The sequence below is a fragment of the Urocampus carinirostris genome, chromosome 12 (genome assembly GCF_059441175.1).
Source record: "Urocampus carinirostris isolate Australia breed hairy pipefish chromosome 12, RoL_Ucar_1.0, whole genome shotgun sequence".
In the NCBI taxonomy this organism is placed as follows: Eukaryota; Metazoa; Chordata; class Actinopteri; order Syngnathiformes; family Syngnathidae; genus Urocampus; species Urocampus carinirostris.
In genome coordinates this window covers 39,245,354-39,265,008 of record NC_142360.1, presented here as the reverse complement: position 1 = coordinate 39,265,008, position 19,655 = coordinate 39,245,354, and the positions used below count along the sequence as shown (strand labels likewise).

Here is a 19,655-nt window from a genome sequence, read left to right as displayed (position 1 = left end):
TTTTAATCAGTTTTTCAACCTCCATAAAAGAAAAAAACCCATAGAACAACAGAAAAACATAGACGTAAACGTTAAAGTCACAGTGTGTAATATTTGACTGTTAGATGGCACTGTTGTCTAATGGGAACAAAAACCAGTGCTGCAGCAAGCAGCAAGACGCCAGACAAACATGGCGGCGACCTAAGGTGATATAAATTTCTTGACCTATGATTTTTTCTTATAAGAAATAACATTAGTGTGATAGTTCATGTATTTTTGGGGGCGGCAATAGCTCAGTTCGAATCCCGGCTTGTCTGTGTTACATGTCGAAGTGTCCTTGGGTAAGACACTGAACCCCTAATACACCCAGTTTAGCGTCTTACATGGCTGCAATACAAGGCCGCTATTGGGAAATGTAGAGCACATTGTAAAGCGCTTTGGGAAGTCATTGACTTGAAAAGCGCTATATAAATGCAGATAATTTCATTTTATCTGGTACTCAAATCAATTTTTTGTTTTATTTACTGAGTATTTTGTGTCAGGACCAGGACGGAAACAGGACCCACTTGCGTGACGTTTACCACAAGTTTTATTGAAAGAAAGACGAAGGGCAGCGCCCACGATGTCGCTCTCGTGATCCGAACACGGAAGTGGATCTTCCGTAGCGAGCGATGGCGGTGTCGGAGACGGAAAAACGGGTCGGTAAACGGGGCAGGGAAAGCAAGGCGTGATCGGGGTCGGAAACGAGTCGTAAACCAAGACGGGAAAGTAGACGTAGTCGGGATCAAAAAGGGGTCGTAAGCCGGGACGGGAGAGTAGACGTGGTCAGGATCCAAACAGGTCGTAGCTGGAGACAAACGGGAGCAAAAACGGGACAGGCGAGAGTCGGGGTCAAAAAAAGGCTAGCCTAGTATACACGAAGATTCGCAGACGGACCGACAACAGGGCATTGACAGGACAGGGTTCAAATAGAGACAGGGAGCCAATCAGAACCCGCGGGCAAATTTGAGTCGCACCAGTAATCATGACAATTTTGTAGCACTAGGAGGCACAAAATATTACACACTGTCCCTTTAAAGCTTTAAATCAGCTTTAAGGCTTAAAGTCAAACCCTTCAAGCGGCTTTAAATTTGATTTCAAACTTTGACTTGACTTTGAAAGAAGATTGGAAGTAGTTTAAGTAGTCTTGACTTAAATATACTTTTGCTTTAACTTGTGGGACAAAGAATCCGATAAAAATCTAAATTACGAGAGTTTCCAGACGTTACCACTAGAGACTGGGGCTTCGAAGTCATTTTTAGCGCGTGTGCAGCACAGTTCTGGAGTTTGCATGTTCTCCCCGTGCCTGCGTGGGTTTCCTCCGGGCACTCTGGTTTCCTCCCACGTTCCAAAAACATGCATGTCAGGTTCATTGGCTGGTCCAAATTGTCCCTAAGTGTGAATTAGCGAGCGAGTTGTCTGTCTCTGTGTCCCCTGCCCACTGCCCGAAGATAGCTGGGATGGGCTCCAGCACCCCAGCGACCCTACTGTGGATAACCGGTGCAGATAATGGATGGATTTATGGATGGATGCTTGTAGATTGGCCCAAGTCTATACAATATATTGTTAGGAATTAAATATTAAAATGTAGCGTTTACCAAATTGTTCGAATGAGTCATCTGACTCCATTAACCAAACACAACCTACATTCACCGAACAATGAGTGCTCGTTTCTTGTTGGAAAAGACGAACAAGGACGAGCATTTCCACAAGGGGGCAGATTTAATTTCTTAAACAATTTAACGAAGTGAACTCCATCGAATATGGCCGAATTAGCGTCGTCTGAGTCTCTGGAAAGCTTTTTCTGAAGTACTCCAGCCTTCCCCTCTCGGCCCACGCCTCTCTGCAAGATGGTCTGCCGGCTCCTCCCACGGGCGTGCCAATGAAGCCCAACCTGGGCGTCGCGATGTCTGGAAAACCCAAAAACAACACCGAGCGTTTCTACGTCATCAGGGCCTTGTTCTCAAAACATCGCCTGCCGTCCTCCGTCAGAGTCCTGTTATCAACAGAACTAGACAAAATATTCTGCATTCGGAACGGCGCGACCTGTCATTGAATTATAACCTACACGGTGAAAATCTTCATTGCACTCAATAATGTAACTTGTATTCAATCTTATAAAATCCTTTATAGTCAAATGTATAAAATCCTTCAGTACGTTTCAGAATCCGTAAAATCAGGCTGTATAGCAGGGTTTCGAAAATAAGATTAGAGTTAAGTAAGATTTGAAGAGCTGTTATCAACAGAACGAGACAAAATATTCTGCATTCGGAACGGCGCGACCTGTCATTGAACTAAAGCCTACTCGGTGAAAATCTTCATTGTGCTCAATAATCTAACTTGTATTCAATCATATAAAATCCTTTATAGTCAAATGTATAAAATCCTTCAATATATAAAAAAAACACTTTCAAAACGGTCCAATTATTGAAAAAGAACCGTTTTGTACTATTTTAAAAATATTGCTTATTTCTCCTTATATTCTTTGTTTGAGTCTTTAGCTAACTTTTTATCATCGTGTGACACGTTTAACCTCGTCGTGAACAATAACAAAAAATATAAATAATTCAAATTCTAATTAAGGTAACTTCAGGGTTGGGTAGGGTTACCGTATTTTCCGCACTATAAGGCGCATCTAAAAGTCTTAATTTTTTTCAAAAGCTGACCATGCGCCTTATAATACAGTGCGCCTTATATATGGATCAATATTAAATCGCAAGGTCTCGCAACTTACGCAACAGCCGCCGACTCGAATTTCCCCCGAACGTGGAGTAGTCCGCGGTGTATGCTTGGATTTATATACCGGCGTTTCATTGGCTAACCAATGTGTCAATCGTCATTTGAATCGATCGCTATTGGCTAAAGTGATTCGGAACCTCGGATAGGCTAGAGGGCCGAAACAAACCCTGCAATTGGCCGAAAAAGATGTGTCCATCATCAGTTAAATCGATCGCTATTGGCTGAAGATATTCGGAGCCTCGGATAGGCTAGAGGCCCAAAACAAACCCTGCAATTGGCCGAAAAAAATGTATCAATCATCCGTTAAATCGATCGCTATTGGCTGAAGATATTCGGAGCCTCGGATAGGCTAGAGGCCCAAAACAAACCCTGCAATTGGCCGAAAAAGATGACTGAATAGCAAGCTTGCTAAACTACGCCATAAAGAAACATGTTTCATTTGTCTGTATTTGTAAATATTTGACTCTCCTGGATTTACTTCACTCACGGTTGTAAGAAGACCATGATTGCGTATCATTATTGAACATGAGAACTTAGGTGAGCTATGCGGCTTTATATTTTCCCGGTATCTTGTTTTAGAACGATCTTGATGTTGCTGTGATGAGTTGAGTGAATTCAACTCAATTCCAAGTGTTTATTGTCATATGCACAGTAAAGTTGCGAGCGAAAAAGAAAATAGAAACTAAGGAATGGTTGGCATTTCTCGAATCCCAAGACTTTAACCTTCCGAATGATATTTGGAACGATGCATTTGAGTGACATCGTACGGATACCGCATCCGCACGTGTCTACGACACGTATTTGCTTCTTTGCAAGCTTTGTGAATGTTAAGGGGGTAATCAGTTTGACTGAATCATCTGACTGTTCCCATTGTAGCGCCTTATAATCCGGTGCGCCTTATCTATGGAAGATATAGGACCAAAAACTATTTTTTGGGGGTGCGCCCTATAACCCAGTGCGCCCTATAGTGCGGAAAATACGGTACTTCAACTTGATTACCGTACTTTCAATTACTTTTGGATGACTCCAATACCAAATATGCTAATAAAAGACAAAAGAAACCAAATATGAATAAAATTACTACATTTCGTGCAGAATTGGGGAGTAACGGAACACATGGAACGGCAAAAATGATGTTGGCAAGCTGTTTGGATTTATTTTCATTTTGTTTCTGTCGCATATTATGTTAGTTTTGCCGTAGATCAAAGCCAGGAGAGAAAGCTTACCACGTGTTGTGAGTCATCATTTTATTCATATTTAGTTTCTTTTGTCTTTTATTAGCATATTTGGTATTGGAGTAATCCAAAAGTAATTGAAAGTAATCCAGTTAAAGTAACCCTACCCAACCCTGGGTAACTTATACTGGTAGCTATCGTAATATTTGACTGCTTTTATAAGATTTAAGTGTTTTTATATATTTTTCTTCGAACATTATTGTAAATAACAAAAGCGTATTTATAGTTACGGGAGATAAATATTGCTAAACAATGTAAAAGAGGGAAGTTAGCAGATATCATAGTAGGTTTTACACGACAACTATCACATTTTAAGAGGGTTAGGGGGTTAAAATAATGACTTTTAAATAAAAAGAAGATAAAAAAGTGAAGTTATAAGGTACCTGAGTCAGTAACACGTCTTCTTACTCAGCGCTACACAACAGACCTTCAACATCCGGGCTAGTCGGCTCACGCAGGAACGGAATGGCGGCGGAGGTAAGTGGACGAAAACGAGGCTCCTCTCGAATAAAACCCCATAAAACCCGTATTCGGCCACTACGACGCGGCGTCGTTGTCCTAAGACCTCCCGGCGAACTACCGCGAGGAGGCGAAACGAAGCGACGCTTCCTCGGGTGAACCGTCGGGGAAGTGGCGCTAGAGGGGGAGGAATGGAGACGCTCCCCCGGCGTTTGGAGCCACTCGCTCGGCGTTTCTCCGGCTATTCCTTCCCCCTCCTCCCTTCGGAGACGTGGAAATCGAACGATTCGAAAACAAAAGGAAGAAAGCGGAGAAAAATGAAAGAGGGGGATAGGAGTGCCGGGGGAAGTTTTTTTTTACACGCGGTTAAAAAAAAAGTTATCCGGGTAGTCTTCGTCGTCTTTCTGTTTTTTTTTCTCGAAGTGGGACATTTTGACTTTTTTTCTCTCGCGAGAAGGAAGAAGCGTTCAGCACCAAGTGGCAGGAAAGCGCCCCGAGTCACACGCAACACAAGCGGGATAACTTTTCTCATATTTTGCCAAAAACAAAAGCGAAAGAAAGGAATTCGGCTTCTTTTCTGGTATTGCTTTAGCAACTTGACGTGGTTTCCCCCTGTTTTCGCTGCTCTGGTGGCTTAGAACTTTCCTCTGCACTCCCCAAATCATGCTAGGAGGTATACAGTTGAATAATACAAAAAGATAAGGAATGTTTGTGTATTACTTGTTATTACAACCTCCATTGCAGCCTGGTTATCCTGGAAGGGGGATTACATCATGTGCGGTCCCTTCTCAAGGTTTCTTCATTTTCCTCATGATGAGGTTTTTGAGTTTTTCCTTGCCCTCATGTAGGTTTTAGATCAGGGGATGGTGTCATAATAGTTTGTAGTTTGTGCAGCCCTTTGAGACTCCTTGTGACTAAGGGCGTCACAAATAAACATGACTTGACTTGACATGTTTTTGAGTTTTTCCTTGCCCTCATGTAGGTTTTAGATCAGGGGATGGTGTCATAATAGTCTGTAGTTTGCAATAGTCTGTGGAGATTTTTGAGACTGGCCCTTCTCAAGGTTTCTTCATTTTTCTCATGATGGGGTTTTTGAGTTTTTCCTTGCCCTCATGTAGGTTTTAGATCAGGGGATGGTGTCATAATAGTCTGTGGTCTGTGCAGCCCTTTGAGACTCCTTGTGATTAAGGGCGTTACAAATATACATGACCTGACTTGACATGTTTTTGAGTTTTTCCTTGCCCTCATGTAGGTTTTAGATCAGGGGATGGTGTCATAATAGTCTGTAGTTTGCAATAGTCTGTGGAGATTTTTGAGACTGGCCCTTCTCAAGGTTTCTTCATTTTTCTCATGATGGGGTTTTTGAGTTTTTCCTTGCCCTCATGTAGGTTTTAGATCAGGGGATGGTGTCATAATAGTCTGTGGTCTGTGCAGCCCTTTGAGACTCCTTGTGATTAAGGGCGTTACAAATATACATGACCTGACTTGACATGTTTTTGAGTTTTTCCTTGCCCTCATGTAGGTTTTAGATCAGGGGATGGTGTCATAATAGTCTGTAGTTTGCAATAGTCTGTGGAGATTTTTGAGACTGGCCCTTCTCAAGGTTTCTTCATTTTTCTCATGATGGGGTTTTTGAGTTTTTCCTTGCCCTCATGTAGGTTTTAGATCAGGGGATGGTGTCATAATAGTCTGTGGTCTGTGCAGCCCTTTGAGACTCCTTGTGATTAAGGGCGTTACAAATATACCTGACCTGACTTGACATGTTTTTGAGTTTTTCCTTGCCCTCATGTAGGTTTTAGATCAGGGGATGGTGTCATAATAGTCTGTAGTTTGCAATAGTCTGTGGTCTGTGCAGCTCTTTGAGACTGGCCCTTCTCAAGGTTTCTTCATTTTCCTCATGTTGAGGTTTTTGAGTTTTTCCTTGCCCTCATTCTCAATATCAATCATCAAAGCAAGTGAGCCGTTTGAGAGACAGCTCGAGTTGAGCCAAAAAAAGCCGGTTCTCTAAGAAAAGACGGACTTCCTTTCACCACACAACTCGAACGCGTTTGACTAGATTGATTTGCCGTTTTGTGATCGTCAGTGTATACCGGATGGTACCCATAATTAACAAATTTGGGTTTTTACATCGTACACGTCTTAAAATGCATAATAAACGTACTTTGTACGGCAAAAACGGGTTGACAGGTATAAACTTCTCCGCCGTTTTTTTGTGCCGGAATTATTGCCGTTGTTATCACTTTCTGCATTATGTTTCGACTTATTACTGACACTGAAGAAATTACCAATTTTCTGTTGATTTTCACCTAATGCGAACTGTTTTTTCGGAGGCATACTTAACCTTCGCTCGACGACAAGCACCACAACAGTGACGTCATCTCGAATCAACGAGATCTCGTTGGCCGAGACCGGCGTGCAGACGAAAACTCGAACCGCGAGACCAAAACAACAATGGCGGATCTGCCTGACGAAAAGTTTGGAGTGCAGTAAATCTTTGTTTAAAAAAAAAGTAATCGGCTAATAATGACAATTTTGGGGCAAAAAAGTTGCGTCCTGGGGACGCACGTTTATTTGACATGATGCGTCCCCAGCAAAAATGATGCGTCTAGGACGAAGGGACGCGGGCAAACGAGAACACTGCAGTGTCTCAAAATTGTCTGAGCGTAGGTCCTGTCTTTAGTGCTTTGAAAGAAGATGGTGCACCGAACCTCTGTCTCCAAAAAGACGGTCTCTGTGATTTTGGAAGCGTGTCGAAAATTTAGAAACCTTAAATGGCCGCACATGGGGTTCCTTCCAGGAAGACTATGCTACAAATTGATCCACATACTTTATAAGTCTTGACGGGGTTTCAATGACTAGATATGAGAAAAAAGTTTTGTAGTGCCGCAATTCATTGTTTCAGGTAACCAGAGAGTTATTTGCCATGGTGTGTCATTTTGGGAGTTTCAGTGTCCAATATGACAGAGTTTACTTTAAATTGAACACTGCTGCTCCCTATTCATACCTGAGACCTAGTAAGAGTAACAAGTTATGTGATTTTTGGCGTGAAAATTGACAAGTGGTGCTTTGTTTGGATATAAAAGGGGTGTACTCACTTTGGTTGCCAGGGGTTTAGTTATGGATGGTTATATTTTGAGTTTTTTTAAGGGGAAAATACATTTACTCTGCTATATAAGCTTTACACAGACTTCTTTTGATGTCTCTTCAGTGTTGTTCCATTAAACATTGTCATGAAATTCCTGCAGAAACGTGACATGCTGTATACGGCTGTGTTCTTGTCCAAAGGTGTGCCAAGGGCCTGCTGACCTGGTCACCGAGGTGCCATTCTATTGGAGATCCTGAGGTACGGCGATGAAGACGCTGGACCGGAGAAAAAGTCTTACCCGGAGTTGAAGGAGTGTCTCTCCTCTTCTCGAGGAAATGGCGGCCAAGTCCCAGGCTGTAGGCATAAGCTGTGTTATGGGATCTGGGTCTTTCTTACCCTACTCCTAATGGTCTCTGTTAATTGTCATAGGCTGGCGAGCTGCCGTTGGAGGAGCTTCTGGCTCTTTATGGCTACGCAGTGCCTGATCCAACAACCAAGCAGAGCTGTCACGTTTCCGCCATCCTACCAGAAATGACTCTGACCAAGGTGAAGATTACCTGAGGATAACTTAACAAAACATGCACACACGCAACAACAGTTCTCGTCTTCTCCAGAAGCAGATCACGGAGGACATCTTCGCTCAAGCAAGAGGAGGTGATGGAGCTCATGATCTCACCTCCAGCACCTCAGATCAGCTCCAACTTCTGCCTTGTAAGTTAAACAACATTGTCCACTTTTCTCTGAATATCAAGTGATATCATATGTGTCCAACATGCGGCCCACTAGTCCGATCTGTCCTGCAAAGTTTTTTATTTAGGCCGCACGACAACACCCAGAGAAGCACAAGAGAAACATGATCTGCAGATTTAAATATGTCTACTTGATGTTGTCAAAGCCAGGCGCCCCTCGCAAAACAACCGGAGCTATATTACTCTTTCTTTTTCTTTCACTTCTCCTCTCCATCATTTTTTCTTTTCCTCTTTCTCTCTTTTCACTCTGTTTTTCTCTCTTTATCTCTCTCCGTATCTGTATTTCTCTTTCTCTCTCTTTCTGTCTCTCCTTCTCTTTTTTTCTTTTTCTTGCTTTCTTTCTTTCTCTTTTTGTTGATCTTTTTCTTTCTACTTATCACTGTCTCGCTTTCTCTGTCTCCTTTTTCTCACTTTTTCGTTCTCTCTTGTTCTCTCTCTCTTGTTCTCTCTTGTTCTCTATATCTTGTTCTCTCTTTTGCTCTATTTCTCTTGTTCTCTTGCTCTAGTTCTCTCGTTCTAGTTCTCTCTTCCTCTTGTTCTTTATCTCTTGATCTCTTTCTTGTTCTCTTGCTTTTTCTTTTCCATTTATTCTTTCTTGTTCTCCCTCGTTCTCTATCTCTCGCTTGTTCTCTCTTTCTCTCTCGTTTTTTATCTCTTACATTTTTTCTCTCTCTCCTGTCTTCTCTCTTTCTCTGTTTTATCTACTAGTCCGGCCCTCGTGAGAGTTTATTTCTACCATGTGGCCCCCGAGGCCAAACGAGTCTGACACCCCTGCTTTAGATGGTCTCTGACCCAAATATAATATGGTAGACCCCCGGGATTTGCTGAAGCAGTCTTACAAAGTGAATCTGACTCTGCAAGCCAATGCTTCCGATTTATGTTGCCTTTATAGGGTGATATTTTCCTGCTTTGCACAGGACATTGTTTTGCATTAAAACCCAACCGGCAATTTTCCACCATTCTAAGGTAGAATCACTGCAATAGTAAGAGTAGGACCTGCCAGTGTGACAGAATATTTTATTGTCCCAGAATACAGCGGTCCTTTTTCCGTTACAATCAATGTTCCCTCTAAGCTGCGCGCGTGCGCAAATCGCAGTGCCCGCACATTCTCAGCGCACAAGAAAATCGAGCCAGCTCACAAAAATCAGGGCTCAAAGTTGCTAATTAAGAAGCGAATTAAGTCAAAGTTACAGTGCATAAAAGTAAAAATACACGGGTTCCACTGACGCTGTGTTCTAAATGCGGTATTTTGAAGTCAAGGTCCAAGTAGAGCGTAGTTGAGTAAAGTCCGTTTTTCGAGAACCGGCTTCTATGGCTCGGCTCACTAAAAGGAACCGGCTCTTTTGGGTCCTAAACGGCTTTTCAGGTTGTTTTTGCTTCTTTAATCCCAACATGACCAAATATTATGTAAAATTATAAGATTTTTTTAAAGGAATTTTTTAAAAAGTGGAAAAAAACACGGAAAAAGAAGAAAAAGTTTCTGTTGCATTCAAATAATTTCCAATGATATCAAGTGAATCTTGTTGCCAACATTGTACTTCCACTAAAACATGTGATTAAGTACAGTTCTGTACCTTGCAACCGACTAAATAAGCCCCCAAAAATGTTAATATTATGCGACAAAATATATCAGGAAAAAAAAGAAATGGATATATTGTGAAAGACGTTTGTAGGCCGTACAAGCTTTGCAATAGTACATGAGTCAATTCATTCAAAAGAGAAAAATAACGGCATTGCCGAAACTCGGCAAAATGTAACTTGATGTCAAGTTTTGGACATGTTTGATAATGATTTCGTTGCCACACTTTGGATTGCTGTTGCTCACTTTTGTTTCAAGCGTTGCTCACCGACTTTGTGCGAACGCTCAGACCCGTGCAAAATTACAGGGAACATTGATTGCAATAGATCCCCGGGTTCCTACGTCCCTAACCTTACTGCTTTTTTCTGTAACAATGTGGAATAAGATGTTTTTTCAGCCCCTCTTTATGTTATTTTACTCACTATACAACAACAATAAGTTATCTCGGTCAACGCCATGTAATTGTTCTTCTATAGGTTTGCTTCACGGCATCATGAAAATGCTTATATTCTATTTGCTTAGCTATCTACAATACTGTATTTTTGTACTGTATTTATTCGTTATGGGTCGCGAGGGTTGCAGTGATGTTAAAGTGGGAAGCAAAAGCATGATAACCGCGGAAACGTAGTTTCAGAATATCATAAAATGGGAAGGAGGCACGCGAACCACCACCCCTGCTAAGTTTCATGGCTGTGACCAATCAACAATAAAGACTAGTCTTAAAATTCCAGACATTATCTAAGGGCATTAAAATCCTCGTAAGGTAAACTTTTATGATCGGATTTATTTTCAATTGCCGTTGCTGTCTCCTCCCCCGTCTGCATCCACCCGCTAACTCCACTTTACCAGCTTAGGTCATGTCACACCAAAGGTAAATAAAATGCCATTTTTACTTTAAATGTATTTTTCTCAATGAAGTTGTATAATCTCATACATGTATATTAAACATAGGTTTACTTATCATAGACTTTATAGTTATTTTAATGTTTTCATCAGAGGTGTACTGGAGGTTTGGATTAAGTTTCTGTTCCCCGCTTTACGGCAAATTCGCATCGTGATTCACACCTAAGGACAAATGTCGTATCCCGGGTTCTTCTGCATTTGCTTCGATTTCCTCTTTTCCCTAAACATGAAATGAACTTTCCATCCGCTCAGCTGAAAACAAAGACCTATCCGTCTGCTCATCCGACGAGGATTCCGATGATATCTCCCTTCCTTCCAATGAAGAACACAAGGTCAGTCATAGGAACATGATCTCACTCATTTTTGGCATACTTTGAGCCTTCTGACTTTGCCGTGTTTCACCAGCAAATCATGGTGGGTTCCATTTACCAGGCAAGAATCCCTCCTCTCAGTCCCTACACATTTAAGGACCAAGGTAGGAACCTTTTATATGACTGTAAATTCCGTACTACAAGTCGCTACTTTTCAGCTCTATTTTAAACACTCCGGCTTTAAATACGGTGAGACACTCAGTAAGACGGCAGGCTGCTCTTTTCCATAATCCAAATACAGAAACACTGCGGTGACGTCTGGATGCATTTATGATGCCCTTCTAGAGAAATTAGTCCATGTTTTTGCATCAATCATATAATGCCTATGGCAAATAAACCCATCACAACAATGACTAACGTATTTTCCGCACTATAAGGCGCACCTAAAAGCCTTTATTTTTTTCAAAAGCTGACCATAGGCCTTATAATACAGTGCGCCTTATATATGGATCAATATTAAGTCGCAAGGTCTCGCAACAAAGGCAAGCAGCCGCCGACTAGATTTTTCCTCGTAGGCGATGTGGTCCGCGGTGTATGCTGGGATACATATGCCAGCGTTTCATTTCCCAGCCAATGTGTCAATCATCATTTGAATCGATCACTATTGGCTAAAGTTATTCGGAGGTAAAGGGGGCGGATCCTTTTTATCATTTACAGGCTCACATAGGCTAAAGGGGCGAAACAAAGCCTCCAATTGGCCGAAAAAGATGAATGTGAATAGCAAGTTTGGTTGTCTATGGCATAGAGCAAACATGTTTTACCATTCTGTATTTGTAAATATTTTACTCTCCTGGATTTACTACACTCACGGATATAAGAGGACCATGGTTGCACATTATTATTGAACGCAAGGACTTCGGTGAGCTACTCCGACTATATATTTTCCCAGTTTCTTGTTTCAGAGTGATTTCGATGTTTCTGTGATGAGTCTTTTTTTAAAATTAAACTCAATTCCAAGTGTTTATTGTCATATGCACAGTAAAGTTGCGAGCGAAAAAAGAAAATAGAAACTAAGGAATGGTTGGCATTTCTTGAATCCCAAGACTTTAACCTTCTGAATGATATTTGGAACGATGCATTTGAGTGACATCGTACGGACACCGCATCCGCACGTGTTCTCGACACGTCTTTGCAAGCTTTCGAAATGTTAAGGGGGTAATAAGTTGGACTGAACTATCTGACTGTTTCGTCCACATTCCCATTGTAGCGCCTTATAATCCGGTGCGCCTTATGTATGGAAGATATAGGACCAAAAACTAATTGTTGGGGGTGCGCCCTATAACCCGGTGCGCCCTATAGTGCGGAAAATACGGTACTTTATTTTTTGCTTTCTCTCTTTTTCCCCAAAAATACTCATGCTTACCCTAGGGACTTTTCCCTTTTTTTGTTTTCAAAGACTCCTTGTTTTCGTCCGGATTATCGAAAGAAGTACAGTATGTCTTTGGTTTGTCAGGACCACATTTTCCACTTTTATTTACTCTTCCACCCGTTTTTGATACCACGGACAGAACAAACTGAACATTCGCATTCCACCTGAGTTCAAATCACTCAGGCCTTTGGGATGGGTGGAATGACTGTGGCCCCTGATGGACAGTTTTTAAACGTACCCAGATAAGATGAAGCTTGTGATTGTTATTTAAACACTCATGATTATGTATGAATCATGAAGAATATTGATCTTTGTTTACATCATGTGCCGTGTTAAGATATTCATACATGCCAGTTATTCTGTTGTAATTGTCCGTCTCTGTTGGCTTCAAAACAATTTTGGGTAAGGTTTTCACTTTAAGGCGGCAACCACTACACTTCTGTGTTGCAATCTGGCACTATTCTCTACAGTATGGTTGCCCTGGTGCTGTCTATAAATATATGGCTCATATTTTACACGACCCAGCCCTCATTCGTGTTTTTCTTTCAGCACAGTAGTAAATGTTGGAAATACCATGGGTATGCTTTAGAACTCATTAATTTTTTCACATGAATGACAGTCGTCGTTCCTAGTTGTTAAGCTGCTCTGGAGGATAGATATAGATAGATAGATGGATAGATAGATACTTAATTCATCCCAGTAGGAAAATTCACACTTCCAGCAGTATCCTTGTGTTGAAAATATAACCATAATAAAGTAAAAGGAATAGATTACATAAATACCCAATATAGAGTATTTAAATAGTGCTACATAATATACACACTGTAATAAAAATAGGGTTATATGCAATGTGGGGGTGTGGTTTAATGTGGGCTTTTACTCCCCCGGGTGGAGTTAAAGAGCCTCATGGCATGAGGAAGAAATGATCTCCTCAGTCTGTCTGTGGAACACGACTGTGACAGCATTCTATCGCTGAAGCTGCTCTTCTGTTTGGAGATGATGCTGTGTAGTGGATGTGATGAATTGTCCATGATTGACCGCAGCTTATTGAGTGCCCGTCTCTCAGCTACTGTTGTCAGGCTGTCCAGCTCTGTGCCCACAACAGAGCTCGCTTTCCTCACCAGTTTATTAGGACTAGAGTAGACTAGCTGTAGAGAATATATCAATGTAGTAACTAAGCAAAGCTATATATAACCCGCTCTTTATACTTTGCAGATTTTCACTTTTTGCGGGAATCCCCCTAGGCCAACGACCCTAGCACGGTTTCGGTGCGGCTTCCGCTTCACCCCACTTTTTTTTTGAAGGGTCGTTGCTACTTCGCAGATTTTCACTTTTTGCGGGTGGTTTTGCTCCCCATTAACCGGGTCTAAAAAAATAATACTTATTTTTATTTTTTTTTTGGAAGGTGCGCCGCTACTTCGCGGATTTTCACTTATCGCGGGTGGTTTTGGTCCCCATTAACCGCGATAACCGAGGTCTTACTGTAATTAATTTTTAGTAATAAAAAAGAAACAAAAAAATATGTTCCTAATACAAATACTTTATTAGCTGTTCAAAACCTTTTTAGTAAACTAATTAGAATTTCAACACAACTAACATGACTTATCTTTTAAATAAACCAAAAACTAACAGTACAGGAAGTAACATTACAGTATGTTTAGCAGCAACTCGTATATGGGTACATAAAATCCTAATTAGCTCCCATAATTTTTTTTTTCAGTAAATAAGTAAAAATGCCAATACAACCAACATGACCTAAATAAGTTTAGACCAAAAAGTGGATCGGAAGTTCCGCATTAAAAAGTTTGAGCCCTCCTGTTTTAGAGCCAGATTAATAAACTAATGTTATGGTAACAGCTAATCACTCATCGTTCCTTTTTAGCATGCTTTTTATGCTTTCTCTCAATTACAAACACACACACACTTGATTGACAAAGTAATGTTATGATAAGAGCTAATTGCACGTGCTTCCTTAAAACAAATTAATTACACTTTTCAATCACACATTTTTCTACCACGGACTTCTAAAAATCTCAATATTATCAGGGGGTCTCGATTTCCAGGCATGTTGGGACTCAGGAGTTAGCAGAGCTGCTGTTGTTTACTCCGATGTAATGTTTTTCTTCCTGCTTCAGTGCGTCTGGTTGCTTATCTTATCAGAAGGCGCAGGGTGAGTAGCGTCCAAGACAGAGAGGGGAAGAGAGACTCTGCTGCATCTGAGCCTGTTGAATAAATTTAACTGCCAATACCGATATCGGCGCAGATAATCGGTCGGCTTCTAATTTTTATGCCTGTTCAGGCTTACAGCTTTAAATTGGATGCAGGCCATACGAAATATCAATTGACTTTGGTTCTTAAATTGGAGCATGCAGCTTATAGTCCGGAATTTACGGTATATTGTGACAATCTCCTGACTCATTTTGTTTCTACATCTCTGGCATCACTTCGTTCCAGCATACAACAGTGAGGACCAGTTGTTGTGGAGACCAGATGACCTGTCGCTGCTGGAAGTGGAGCGCTTCTTGTTGAATGTACAAAGGCCCCGCGGCCAAGAAGGGCTAGTCTGCAAACAAACAAGTGCCGACACTGTGCGAGACAATGAGCAGGTAATTTTTGTGTATGTTAAAAGTTAGAATTGTATTTTTTTGCACGTCCCTAATTAACAGCCAAGCCTAAAACTAAGGCCTCATTTACCGACTATATAGTTGACTAGTTAGGTCCTCTTCTCTGTTGCTCTGTTTTCTTTCTTTGCTGTCTCTTTCTGTCTCTTACTCGTCACTTTTTCTATATCTTTGTTTTTCTCTCTCTCTTTCTTCCCTTTAAGTTTTCCCTTTCTCTTTTGGTTTCTCTGTTTCTCTTTCTCTTCCCCTCTCTTTTGCCCTTTTTGGTCTCTCTTACTCTCCCTTCCTTTATTTCTCTCTCTCTGTCCATCTTTCTTGCTCTGCCTCTTTCTCTCGCTCTTTCTTTTTCACTTGTATTTTCTAGAATCTAGATAGATATAAAGATATATAGATACTTTATTCATCCCAGTAGGGAAATTCACTCTTTCAGCAGTATCCTTGTGTTGAAAAATAAAAATAAAGATATAGAATACAAAAATACCCAATATAACGTGTTGATATAGAGTATTTAAATAGTGCTATGGAAAATACACACTGTAATAAAAATAGGGTAATGTGCAAATGTAGGGGTAGGGTTTAATGTGGGCTTTTACTCCCCCGGGTGGAATTAAAGAGCCTCATGGCATGAGGAAGAAATGATCTCCTCAGTCTGTCCGTGGAACAAGACTGTGACAGCAGTCTGTCGCTGAAGCTGCTCTTCTGTTTGGAGATGATGCTGACTATTGAAACGGATAATTATTATTTTTTTATTACAGTTATCACAAAGTTCATTATGTGGCGAATCATAATAAACACAAACAATACATCTTTTATTGAACATACTGTGTTCGAGAGTAAATGAGCATAGTAGGTTGAATCTCTTTAAAATTAGATGTCTGCATAGTATGTTTGGAGTACTACAACTGGATAGGTTAAGGAATAGGAACTAAGGAGAAGAACTGGTGTGGCGAGAGACCTTGCTGAGTGGGTGGATGAAAATGTTTTGAGATGGTTTGGACAAATGGAAAGAATGGATGAAGGCCGTTTGACTAAAAGAGTTTATAGTGCAGAAGTGGTGGGAAATAGAATGAGAGGAAGGCTCAAATAGGGTTGGATGAATGGGGTGAAACTGTCAGGACCAGAACGGAGACAGGACCCACTTGCGTGCGTTTCTCTTAGTTTTATTGGGAAGAAGGGATAGTACACACGATCCGTAGATCGCTGGTCGCGGAGAGCAGGTTTCTCAGACTCGGAAGTGGTATTTCCGTGGCGAGCGATGGCGGTGGCGAGAGCGGAAAAAACAGGTCAGTAGATGGGACGGGGGAGCAAAAATCGTGGTCGAGATGAGAAAAAGGGGTCGGAGCCGGGAAACAGACGGGAATCAGAACAGGAGAGAGTCAGGGTCGAAAGGCTTGCCTAGCGCAAGCCGAGGTTCGCAGACGGACTGACAACCGGTGACAGAAAGACGGGGTTTAAAAAGTGACAGGGCAGTTGGCGCCAAAGGAGCAGGCTCTGGTGCCTCGCATCAGTAATCATGACAGAAACGCGCTCTGGATGTGAGGTCGGTTAATGTAATGGATGCAAGAGTGTGTGCTAGGAATGGATGTAAATTCCAAAGGATGGTTAAGAATGACTGATATCGACGCCTATGATGCGGAGGGGGTAAACCAGTGTATGCCGTCAAGCCTTACTGCTGATTGCTGGTTGCATGGTACAGTAACTCAGCCCTTGTTGTTCAAGCTGGTTATCCATTCTCCTATAAAACCCAGTTTTCTTTGCACTTCTGTGATGTTAAAATGAAAGGGATGTTATAAATTGTGATATTGTGGAAATATTCAAGTCCTTCTGTGATTTAAAGCTAACAATAAGCAGGAAAACATCGATCATGCTTCATTTTGCTTCTCTGCTATCCTACCAGGCACTGTATGAACTGCTGAAATGTAACTTCAATGCGGAGGAGGCACTCCGACGTCTACGCTTTAATGTGAAAGTTTTTAATGGTAAGACTAACATTTCTGTTTACCTAATGTATCTGTTAACAACTATCATATTTAATAAAGCCGTGTTCGTTTGACCTGTGAAAAGTGATGAGTCCCGGGGACTCGCATGCTCCAAAATCTATGGGTCCCAACAGAGATCTATCCCCAAAATTTACTGTTATCCAGGTAGAAATTGTAAATTGGTGACAAATATATAATAAAATCTATATAGTCATTGAGTTTTAATCATCAAATTATGAATTCATTTTCTGCATCAAATTATTGTTGGTAATATACCGATTAAAGGGATAACCACAAACCTGTCTTTTTTTCATTTTCTACTTTTATACTTTTTTTTTCTTAACTTCTTTATACAACATCATCATTCGTAATATAATGCATCAAAGCAAGTGAGCCGCTGGAGAGCCGGCTCTCTTGAATGAGTTGAGCCGAAAAAGCCGGTTCTCTAAAAAGAGACGGACTTTTCACCACACGACTCGAGATCGGCGTGCAGACGAAAACTCGAACCGCGAGACCAAAACAACATCTGCCGGATCTGCCTCACGAAAAGTTTGGAGTGTGGTAAATCTTTGTTTAAAAAAAAAAATGTAATCGGATAATAATGACAATTTTGTGTCAAAAAAGTCGCGTCCCGGGGACGCACGTTGATTTGAGACTATTCGTCCCCAGCAAAAATGGGCAAACCAGAACACTGTATCTATTATTATAATGTAATGCTTGTAGACTGGCCTGGGTTGTAAGTGCATCAGGAAATAGTGCAATCAAAATAGTGCTATGACATTGTCAGCAACATTGAGAGAAAAATAGGAATAAAGTAATATAAACAAATACTTTTCCATAAATAAGCAAGATGTCTTCCTCAATTTTGTGCGCTTGTTCAAGTCAATGATGCCTTTGGGTAAGAATCTGTCTCTGTGCCCGTTAGTCCTATGGATAGATTGTCTCAATATTTTGAACCCACCTCTAAATATTGATATCGAATATATTTCTAATTCCCAATGTGCTTTTGCTCACCTTTTTCCGTTTAGAAGAGCTGTGTGGCTGGAGCGAGGACGAGTGTAGGAATTTTGAAAACGGCTATAAAGTTTACGGGAAAAACTTCCACCTCATTCAGGCTAACAAGGTAAGTGCCCAAAGACATGGCATGTTTATTTCTGATTTGCAAGGGCATCGCCAGCCCACATTTTCCTTGCAGGCAAAAGTATGAATGAATGAATGAACTTTATTTTGAACATTAAAATAAAAACGGGACAAAATCTATGACTCAATAACAAAATAATGTTAACATAACATATTCTTAAAGGGATAGTATGAAGCAGACGCTTATTTTCCCTACCCCTTCATCTTCCCTATTAATTACCGTAAATTCCGGACTATAGGCCACTACTTTTTTCCCAAACGTTCAACCCTGCGGCTTATTCAGTGATGCGGCCAATTTATGTAATTTTTCTAACAGCGGCCAGCGGCGCTCGAGTACATAAGGTAAGATTTAGACCGGTGGAATATATGCGCTGAGGAAGACTGCAACTTCTTAGCTTGTGCACAAATTAAATGAGCGTAGACATATCCTCATCATGCAAATTGCAAAAACAAAGACACATGACGCAGCTTTCAAGCTAAAAGCAATCGAGCAGTCCGACAAAGAAGGAAACCGAGCTACTGCATGTAAATTTTACTTTGCTAGCATGTTTTTGAATAAGGGAGCGTGGGACGACATCTATATGACAAAGTCTCTTTCCCCTACTGGGGAAGACGACTTTGAAGACGTCGTTATAAGGAGGAAGATGAGGACGGTGTACCGTGGTTTCTACAAGTACGGTATGTTTTTTTAACAGAGCCGTTTACTGTGTTGCGAGCGTGTTGCTAGTAGCGTTTTGCTACCCTTCACAGGCACGGTTTGGGATGACAGTTATAAATTACTATTAAAGCTTTGAAAACTCTCTCGGTGTACCGTCTTTCTTTGTAAATATGTGTAACCATGTATAATATGTATTTGCAACTGTATATTTTTGTAATGTATTTATTTTAGAGACTTATTCTAATATGTTTTCCACGGGCGAATCAAAAAGAAGGGGAGAAAACAAACGGGGGCTGACGGGAAGTGGAGTAAAGGTGAGACGTGTTTGTGGACGCAGCGGACAATAGTGGATATATATTTTTCCCACCCTTACCTTTGAAAATATACATTTTTTTCCTCCTTGGATTATTTTCAACGGGACCCGGACTCTGCAGGTCTGCATCAAACCTTAAGTACCGGTATCATTTTCAGTTCATTTTGCCGGCTGTGGTTTTTGGACTGTGTACTTTATTTTAAGTTACAATCGCGGGACACAAGGTCGGGTTTGGGTTCATTTTGTGATTGTGTTACATGTTTTAATGTGGGCGCATGCGGCTTATATACAGGTGCGGCTTGTGTAAGTACAAAAGCAGTTATCCTCTTAAAATGTGGTGGGTGCGGCTTATAATCAGGTGCGCTCTATAGTCCGGAATTTACGGTACATTCTATAGATAGCTCCTCTTTTAGTGTCGAAAAACAACACAATCTCAA

The 19,655-nt window shown here is 41.1% G+C and overlaps 1 protein-coding gene across 3 annotated transcripts in view; it reads left to right on the top strand.

Annotated features, from left to right (window-relative positions):
* The first annotated feature begins 4,408 nt into the window (after positions 1-4,408).
* mier2 (mesoderm induction early response 1, family member 2) overlaps positions 4,409-19,655 on the top strand; it is a 28,671-nt gene continuing 13,424 nt past the window's right edge. For 2 of the 3 annotated variants that reach the window (XM_088349628.1, XM_088349630.1), the window contains exons 1-9: positions 4,409-4,469; positions 7,737-7,892; positions 7,966-8,082; positions 8,151-8,247; positions 11,020-11,099; positions 11,173-11,242; positions 14,962-15,113; positions 17,026-17,107; positions 18,136-18,230. In XM_088349628.1, the coding sequence (XP_088205754.1) occupies positions 7,872-7,892; positions 7,966-8,082; positions 8,151-8,247; positions 11,020-11,099; positions 11,173-11,242; positions 14,962-15,113; positions 17,026-17,107; positions 18,136-18,230 (714 nt within the window). In that variant the 5' untranslated portion in view covers positions 4,409-4,469; positions 7,737-7,871. The remainder of the gene's footprint in view (positions 4,470-7,736; positions 7,893-7,965; positions 8,083-8,150; positions 8,248-11,019; positions 11,100-11,172; positions 11,243-14,961; positions 15,114-17,025; positions 17,108-18,135; positions 18,231-19,655) is intronic. The other variant, XM_088349629.1, reaches the window with a different exon arrangement.